Source organism: Salvia hispanica, chromosome 3 (genome assembly GCF_029641045.1).
Source record: "Salvia hispanica isolate PSC_SH4W2 chromosome 3, Shi_PSC_v1, whole genome shotgun sequence".
NCBI lineage: Eukaryota > Viridiplantae > Streptophyta > Magnoliopsida > Lamiales > Lamiaceae > Salvia > Salvia hispanica.
In genome coordinates this window covers 13,110,619-13,120,382 of record NC_142694.1, presented here as the reverse complement: position 1 = coordinate 13,120,382, position 9,764 = coordinate 13,110,619, and the positions used below count along the sequence as shown (strand labels likewise).

Here is a 9,764-nt window from a genome sequence, read left to right as displayed (position 1 = left end):
TAGTTAGTATTTCATTTCAAAGTTTCAACCAATTTCATTTCTTTCCTATGACCATGCGAGTACCACCTATTATGTTAAGTTCTACTCGAATATAGTCTTATGTCTGTATAATCTCGAAATCTCTCTCTTTCTGTTGAATTTCAGTTTATTCATGTCCCCAATTTAAAAAAAAGTCACTCCGTATTTGTGCAACATTCACTTCCTACTTTTTGCCCATAGCCTTAATTTATGTCACATTAAGTAATGTCGAACTAAAATATGAAATGATATGTAACAATAAAAGTTGGAAGTCTAGATATTAATCTATACTTACTGCATTCTTTTACTATATTATTCTAATTTAGATGTACAAATATTTACGGGTTTTTTTCCTTCATCTCTCTTTTCTTTTGTGTGGGGCAAGAAATTTGTGAATTCTCATCTGCATAACCGATGAATCCAATTCGATATGGAAGGAAAAGCATATAAAAGTGAATGAATTGAATCTTTTTTTGATTGAATCTTGTTATCTTGTTTGCGTGGCCTCGCCACATCAAAATGCTATTCACTTTATATTTTTTTTTACTTTTTGTCTCATCTCAAAAGGTTATGCCCTTCCTCTAATGTAATAAATAATAACCCCTTCCCCTTAAGTCGCTCATTTCTATGCATTGCTATTCCAAAATATTTCGAATTGCAGTTTTTGGATAGTTCTATTTCTCTCAAAATTCCAATATTGTTTAGGATAGACTGAATTCAGCAAATATATAAGGGATTGTTCTTTGCGTCACGCCTCAATTGTTTATATTAATGAGTATTACGTCAATATAACAATCTACATCTATTCCATTCCCAAAAATTCAACTGTTTCGCTAAAATCAAAATGCTCAAAACACAATTGTGATACCCAAAATTTCAGCAAAAAAGGCAAAAATCAGCAATAAAAATGCAGCAAAACACAAAGGCAGCAAGAAACAAGCCTAATAAAAGGCGCCCCTCTTTCCTCGGCCAATCAGATCACAGCATGCAAATGGACTGCCATCTAATTATTTATTCTAATAATTCAACATATTTGAATTTTAAAAAATTACTTTCACCACTTAAAACTATCAGCCAAGAACTTTACAAATATGAATAAAATTGTGGAATACAACTTTCTCACCAGGAAAAATTTCAACTGGAACTACACTCTATGCCGCTGAATGCGGATTCAATCTTGAAAAAAAAAAAGTCAAGTATTAAAATGTTAATGACACACAAAGGCACAATTCCTCACATATACAAGGATGAAAACAATTAGGGTCAGGCTCATAAGATGCTCAACCAGCAGCAGTTGTACACAAGATGCAACGTATCCGAGTATCATCGACACTGTCATCATCGTCATCATTGTCATCACCGTTGTCACTATAATACTGGAGGTTGTCCCGGGGAGGGGGAGTTGCTGGCTTCGTTTGTCTGCTAATCGAAATGATGGAATCCGAGAGACACGTCTCGTGGTATGCGTGGCAGCAAAAGAAAGCATATATCGCCACATCCTGTATAGAGAACGGATCGAAGCAAATGCAACACCTTGCGCCACACCTGCTTTTTGACTTGACCTCTGTGGTTCTGACGCTGACAGATCTCTTGGCTGGCTGAGAGGCACTGTTTTTATTGTTGCTTTTGTTGTGGGACTCATCTTCTTCGTTGCCCAAGTATATAGCTCGCCTTGCTTCCTTGTAGCACTTGATCAGCAAGTTAACGCAATCTGCCTGCACATGTATCACGGGTAATATATCAGTCATGTTACCTGAGTCGACCCTTCGAAATGCGAGTGGATATTATTACCTTCAGAATATCGTTACATCCATGTCTGAGAGAGGTTTCAGTCCTGTAGTCAGTGATGATTTTCACCAGACGGTCTCGCAGCCTGAAACAAAATGCAATTCACTTCAGTGCTTTAGTAATTTAATAAGAGTAGAAGTGAGTGCCAATGGTTAAACTTAAGCACTTTGACTACACACGTGCATTTCAACTAATGGAACAGATAAATATGCGTTTATCCATGGATAGACCCCGAGCCAAATTTGAATAAGAAAATTTGGAACCAACTCACCGAGGTATCTCCAAACCATTGGGCACCCTGTTTACAATATACAGGGGATCAAGATTGCCAACAGTATGCTCCAATAATACCCCAACCTGCCAAAGACGAGACCAAGCAAAGAACTTATAGCTTTTCTTGGAGTAAACTCTGTGTTTCATTGATTAGCAAACTAACTTTACAACTTACCATCTCAGGTTTGTTCATACACTGCTTAATCAGCTCTTCCCAGAGTTCATCATCGTGTTGATTACTTACAAATTCTATGGCCTGCAAAAAATATTGGATACTCAATCTCAACTCTGCTTCAGAACTCTTTCAAATATACGAGTATCAAGGTGCGCACCTCTTCTATATCACCCAATTTATTAATGATTACTGTCAATGCTTGTTTTGCATTTCCCATTCTTCCAAGGATGAAAACTTGCTCTTTCAAAAGTCCTCTTTTGACACAAATTTCATGAGCCTGAAATGAAATTTCAAATTGGTCAGAGACAAGAAGATAAAACGGTCAAAGAGAAAGTATTCACTTCCAGATTATACCTTTTCCAATGTATAATGCTGACTACTCCGTAGAAAGGGAAGCAGCATTTTTGGGTCATAATCAGCATACAGTTCAACCTGTTGACAACCATCAGAAATGGAACCAAGTTTTAACAAACAAATTCTACTAACGAAAAGTCACATTATGTGTCGTCACTTATCAGGCAAGCAAGAAATAAAGCAGAGCAGAAGCCCTTTAAATATGCAAGTAAGCATAGAGAAACAGATCTACAAGGACCCAAAACTCCTTCCTGATTTACTTTACATCATTCATGATGAATGGATTCACGTTATCAGCAGCAAACATTTTACCTCATGGCCAAACAGAAAACTCAACCAGAGAAGAACCAGATTCAGAACACCAGTAAAAATTGAAAACCAAAAGAAGTTGGATAACACATAACAACAAGACAAACTTTGCCGCCTACTTGTTTAAAACCACAGTACAACTCATAAATATCAGGGGGACCAGAAGTCCATTCAGGGTAGTCTAAGATCCTTCAACAGAAATATCACCAGAAGCGAAGTGATAATTAAAGACGGCAGAGGAACTAGGGGGCTAAACTAAAATCCCGAGTCAAGTATCAGTAATAGACCCCTTCTTATTTGGTATCTCATTTTTTATCAAACAGCAGGGAAGCCTACAATATCATCTTTTGCAAAAATGTAATCTCTTTCACATTCCACATGGTTTTAAGTATTAACAAAGTTTGTCGCTTCATTGGGAGTCTGGCGAGGACCTTGGAGGAATGAACCTGGCCAGGCTGGCCTTCAAATTCACTCTCATCCTTATGATGAAAAGTTGATTAATGCCAATGACAGATTACTGATTAGCTACTATGCTTTCTAAGTGAGCATGAACAGTAATATATATAAACACACCCATCAGGTAGTTCCATTTTCCACATACCTGCATGTCATGGAAATCCCTCCCAGCATGAGGATTTGACTCAAACAATGAATGCAAGTAGAGATGTAAAAACTGTCGGTAATCACACTTGGTCTTTGCAGCCACAAGTTGTGAAACTACATCAGATGGGCTTACGATGTCCCTGTGATGGATAAACAGTGAAATTGCACGTTTACAGTCTATCATCATCAGCTGGGCAACCTGCAAAACCAGATAAGATCGATCAAAAAATGTGACAACTAAAACCATTTAGATCAGGTTACAGTTGTGGTTTGGAATATTGTATGCAGTGCATGCATTCACATACAGTATGCAATGGCATCCGTCTATATTCAAAGTATTGATTGTAAACATGTAACCTTTCATAACTTTACGAAAGAGGGTTCTATCTTTATTCATAAGAAAATGAACAAGTTCAAAGATGATTCAATTTTCATTCTAAGCCAGGCATTTCTGGCTAATGCAGCTAACATGAAACAAAATCACACAGTGGTACAATTACCTTTTCACGAATGCCATCATGCAAATTGTGCTTTTCAATGAAGTCGAACAAATCCGGCTTCATAAGCTGAACCAGAAATCAAAAGAATTGTAAGGAAGCGCTATGGACAATAAACTAGAAACTATAGCAAAACCATTCTTCTAACTGCCACATTACATTCACTCCAATCCACTAAGGACTATGAAGTAAACTGGTTATAAATTAAATTAAATATAAGGGCAAACCAATTACATCGGCATACAAGCTGAACGCCTTCTCATATTGTCCATCAATCACATACAACTCGGCCAGAGCCTGAGATGAAACAACACCGCATAAGATGTAAATACACCAATGTCTGCAGTAATTAAAAAATATCCCAGATAAAAACCTCTCTGAGAGCATCAGTTGATGATGAAGTATTTAGCTGTGGTTCTATAGCTGAGATAACAGGCGAAGCCGAATATATATTATGTGGCCAGGTTCTGATAATAGACAGGAGATCTTTGTGGAATGATGGATTCGTCGCCAAAGCAACAAGAGCAACCTAGAGAAAAACATATGTTTCAAGCCGCAACTAACTGTTTGACATGACCCAAAAACAACTACACAGATTTAAGATCGAATGTAAGAACAATAAAAGAGTTACACACCTCGTATGCAGTGTCGCGTAACCTTGGATTTTCTGTTGGTATGTATGGAACCAATACAGGAAGCTGACGGAGGTGAGCGAAATGGAAAACCCACCTACATCAAACAATCATTACATTATCAACTGAGCCATTGCAAGGTATATTCATGCAAATGTATGTAAATATGTATAGTACCTTTCCCATGCAGCTGATCCTCGCAGTAGTTTGGGACAGCGAGAAGCCGCTTCAGCATATTTATGTTCCACAATGAGACTGTCAAGATATTTTAATTTTACCTGTTTGAATCAAACAAATTATAATATACATCTGGAACTAAAACTCAAAAAACTAAAAAGGTTTTACAAATCAGCTTATATAGCACCCTCAAATTTTCATTACAGTAGAAAATTTGATGGTATAGCTAATGAACAAACATAATTTTTGCTGCAAACCAAGTTCTTATAAATATTTCATTATTAAATTACTGATGCATAAATCTTATACACAAGTCAATCAGTAAAGAAATGAAAAGGGAAGTGCAAGATTCAATGCAAATATAGAATAGAACAAGAAAATTACCAAAGTAGGAAAACATCGTTTATTGAACATGGAGGAAGCAAGGAATTTCCAATCACACGAATTGAATGTAGGACTTATACAGGCATATGAATCTTGATATTTTAAAAATCCAGGAAAACAGGAATAAACAGACTACCTCCTCATGAAGCTCACTTCGACCCTGACCAGCTTCTACTGCAGCCAAGGCTTTCTCATGGCACCCATGCTGGAGTAGCCAAGATATGTGATCTTCAGTATCCCTAGCATCCCAAATTTGAGTAAGCTTATCTAAATGGAACCATTGTATGTGAAAAATCGTATCGAGTTTATAAAACACTCCCTCCATCCCACCATAAGTGAGGTGCTTCTTTTTTGGCACTCATTTTCGCGCTTCGTTTTTGCTTCTCTACATTATTCTCTCTCTTACTTTACTCTCTCTCCACTTTAACTAATTTATTATCATTTTCCCAAAATGAGTGCAAAAAAGTAGTGCATCACTTATGGTGGGACGGAGGGAGTATAATATTGTCTATGTTTCTTTAGATGTAGACTTAGGAAAGAATTATGGCTACACCAGGGGAAAATGGTTATAAGACAATATCTTTTTGAAGAAGGGAAAAGAAAGAAAAGTGGAAAGCAAAGGAGAATCAGTCAGGAGCATACATCCCTCAACAACATGCAACCACAAAAAAAGGCATCCTAAAGGAGATAATTTCAGAAAGTAACCTCCCTTTTACTGGCCATCTCCTCCCTCCCAGATATAAGGTTCTAAGAGCTCAACATCCTTAGAGTCCCATGAAACTACCCAGAAATATATATGCAGATTCAACAAGAACAAGCACCGGCGTTTCAAAAATATGAAACGAAGGGGTAAAGTGAGAATATAACACTATGCATCAAATGTTTCATACTTGCTTGCAACCTTAGGCTTCTAGGAGCTGGTAAGGCTAAGCTAGCAGGAGAAATACGCATGCTAAAACTGACATCTAAATAGCACATTCATTTATATTGCTCAGTTTAACTTTTCAAATCACATCCTTCGCTTGATTATTCTAGTTCGTCATGTTAACTGAAATTCAGCGCATATCCATATTTTTCAAAAGAGAGAGTCAAAAAGAAGCAGAAAGGGTTCCCTTCGAAACTTAATCTTATACTCGCATGAAAAAACAGAACCGATGGTAATATCCAATTCAAGTCAGATGCGGACCTAGGCTTAGCAATGACTACATCCTTGGGGGAAACAATATAGTACAAGGGTTCATTTCCAGCAGCCCATTGACCACCTGAATAACTGCTACCTGCATCAAGTGCATATGTTATCAGCTCCAACATCATATCTTGTTCATCACTATTATGACTACAGCTGGTAAGGAAATAGAAAAAGATACAAATTTTCTCTACAGAAGTTGCAACAGCATGTAACAAATAGCTTTACCTGAGAAAGGAGAATGTGCAAGGGAATAATCTTTGGCCTTGTAATGCTCAAAGCCATGTATTGGCAGTGCATCAGTCGACAGTTCATCATTGTTCCGAGTGACAACTCGTACTTCAGGTCTCTGAGCATTTCCCTATTATATGCAACAATCAGTAATTTACTTCACAAGGCAATGAATGGTAAGCATTCACAATGGGATTTATCTAGAGAGAATGAAGACAGACTTTATATCAAAAACTATGCAGTAAATCTCCCAAAGATCAGTTAACTACAATCAATTCCAAAATGGCAATGTTAGGAGAGAAACTCATAAAATAAAGCTCTATCTGAAACATCGCATTTTATTCCCAAATAAAGGAGGCAGTAGAGTGCAATCAGATATGATAAGGAAGTAAAGTGTTTGAACTATTTATGAATCGGCTCGAACACCAGAAGAAGAAATTATGCACCAGAAGGATGTCACCTAGGGAATTAATCTACTCTATAACATTTACAAAGCCATACTTTGAGAGAACTTCCAAGCACAACTGAAGTCCTACATGGTTAAATTATCAATATAATTTTATATTTGCAACTGTGTGGAGCTAAAGATACCAGAAAAAATATGAATCATAATTTCTAATAAAACAAGATGGAATCAAAATTGAACAAGGAGAAAGAAAAGATCATCTACCCTCTCCTGCACATGGAACACCCACCAAAAGATGAGAATAAATCATCTTCCCAGAAGAAGTTACCCTCTAAATTGATGCATAATCCATATTACTGAAGGGCATAAAAATGATAAACGAGTAAAAGTAAATCGACTAGGAAACTCAATCAGGATACTTGAGGCAATACCTGACGTGAAGGAGTAGCACTGCTGAAGTCCTTCTCCCCATCTTCTTCCACAGGGACATATGCTAGAATAACCAAAGAATCACCAAAGGGTGCAATCCCAGAAATGAAATAGCTGGTTTGAAAAGACGCCACAATATCCACCTTATTCAAGCTAGACATTTGCAAATTCTTGTAAGTTTCATTGGCTCTATTCTGATTGTTTCTTATTGATACTATTTTAATAGATGTTCCCCATCCAATGACTAGCAAATTGTCATCCTGAATGAAGTGTAAAGTATGTGTAAGTACTTGGCTACAGTTTTTGTTTCTTCAAACCATATCCGCCAAATTTGGCTTATCTCCATAACCAGTATTCACTTACCTGCCAAACTAAATGGGGAAGCAGCAGCTCGGGACGTGGGCTTCCTCTTGGTCTTTCTATGAATGTTAAACGTTGATCATTAGCAGCATCATAAACTTTTACACCAGCGTCATTAGCCCAGGCAATGAGACTATTTCTCCACTTTACTGAATGAATTGGGCCTTCACCAGAGTGCAGGACCTAGGACAAGGAAAAAATTCAAGAAAGATTAATGTTTTAAATATTTTCCAGGGTTATTCGGGACAGCATGCGAATTAACAAATCAGGAAGTAAAATAAACCTGGTCTCGATAACCTATCCATTTCTTCACGTTATAATATAAATGGCCAGCTAAACCTCCAGTAACAAATCTTCTGGATGCTTTTCTCACGTAATCCGGGTCTAAAGCAATTGCCTTCATAGGACGATGATACTCAAATTTCAATCTTTCCTCAGTAAAAAGGCTATTTATTACAACAGAACCATCATCGGAGCAGCTTCCAATATATTCACCTTCGATATCGAAGCAAAGATCGTTAACTGCAGCAGTATGAGCAATGAATTCTTTAACCTGGAAAAGAAGAAATCGTTAGGAAAGCAACAAACAACTCACGGTTTGAGAAATATAAGGGTGACAAATGAGTGGGGGGGGGGGGGGGGGGATTAAACAAATCCATATCCACCTGAAAAGGGGAATACTAACTTACTCATGGCAACACAGTTGACATATGTACAAAATGGTAAAGACTGAAGATACAACTGTTCATTCTAATTCACGTGCATAGTCTCACTCGATTAATTGCAGCGAGAAATAAGCTGGATATTACATGCAACTCTGGAAGCATTTTTGCAGTACATTTGCTACCTCAAATGATAAATAATCCATTCTATTGATAATCTATTTAACTACCAGAGCATCTTAATCTTATACTAACAAAAGCAAATTTATTAGCATTCCATTGAGAATCCTGAGCTACATTACCCAACCATTTCAAACCAGTGCATTTAAAGCATGAAGTGGGACATTTATATCAACAAAAAACAGGGAGTCCTGCACTTGCAATACAGATTAACTAATATAGAAATTTTGCGCATCCAAATATTGTGTCTCTAAAAATTGCAAAATACCAACTTCTACAATAGCTATCAGAGCTTCTTTACATTCCAGCTTTATCTACTCAAAACTTCAAAAAACTACTTCAATTGACTCTTTGATCATCACAACAAAAAGAGGACACGTCAACACCAAGATCTCAATTTCAATCCAGTCTCCCCAGGAAGATCACAAGAGCCCCCAATTTCAAGGCAAAAAGAAGAAAAGCTTATAAAAGCAATGAAATTACAGAATTCAATCGAAATATAGGATCGTAAATTCGAGCAGAGACTCACTTGATTCCCGAGGAAATCGAGAATGTGGACGGAGCCGGAGTGAGTGCCGAGAGCGATCATGCGCTCGGAAACGGCGATGCACGAGGCGGCGTCGCTCTGTAGGAGAGTGGGGACGCTGCCGCCCATACGCTGGTACTTGAGGCGCGGCTCCTCCTCTTCCTCCTCGTCGGAGTTGTCTTCTTCAGATTCCTCTTCTCGCTCGTCATCGCCCTCGATTCCGTTCTCCTTCGCCCACATTCTTTGGAAATTTGAAGTTTATAACTCTGAGAATTGAATGATTGATTGAAGAAGTGTATACGACAGATGAAGAAGAAGATGCTGGTCTGAATTTAATTTAGTTTTCGAGAATTTATTTTTAAATAGAAAATGGGAGTAGAATTAGGTATCGGATATTTTATTTTAAAAGAGTTCTAAATTCAGATTATTTTTGGGTCAAAATTTTATAAGATGGTATAGTAAATAAAAAACTATAGGCAAAACACATTCTTAGGTCCTTATACTTTAGTCAAAATGTTAATTAGGTCCTTGTACAATTTTTTCGTTTTACTGGGTCCTTATACTTTTCACAATA

At 37.3% G+C, this 9,764-nt stretch overlaps 1 protein-coding gene across 1 annotated transcript; it reads right to left on the bottom strand.

Moving 5' to 3' along the window:
• Nucleotides 1-1,079: 1,079 nt before the first annotated feature.
• VPS41 (vacuolar protein sorting 41) lies at nt 1,080-9,529 on the bottom strand. Its single transcript, XM_048116164.2, has 19 exons — nt 9,194-9,529; nt 8,106-8,375; nt 7,826-8,005; nt 7,465-7,722; nt 6,625-6,757; nt 6,397-6,487; nt 5,347-5,449; nt 4,827-4,927; nt 4,653-4,746; nt 4,391-4,546; nt 4,252-4,314; nt 4,021-4,086; nt 3,519-3,719; nt 2,609-2,686; nt 2,412-2,531; nt 2,255-2,335; nt 2,078-2,163; nt 1,810-1,891; nt 1,080-1,733 (listed from the first exon to the last, which is right to left on the bottom strand). Exons 1-19 carry the CDS (start codon nt 9,428-9,430, stop codon nt 1,299-1,301), a joined length of 2,835 nt encoding a protein of 944 aa, XP_047972121.1. The 5' UTR covers nt 9,431-9,529; the 3' UTR covers nt 1,080-1,298.
• Between the last annotated feature and the right edge of the window lie 235 nt (nt 9,530-9,764).

Bases quoted from the DNA above. Each gene is read 5' to 3' on its own strand.
- VPS41 (XM_048116164.2), bottom strand. From the start codon at position 9,430: ATGTGGGCGAAGGAGAACGGAATCGAGGGCGATGACGAGCGAGAAGAG. The intron at 8,376-9,193 runs GTGAGTCTCTGC...CTTCTTTTCCAG, and splicing joins TCGATTTCCTCGGGAATCAA to GTTAAAGAATTCATTGCTCA. The intron at 8,006-8,105 runs GTTTATTTTACT...TCCTTGTCCTAG, and splicing joins GGATAGGTTATCGAGACCAG to GTCCTGCACTCTGGTGAAGG.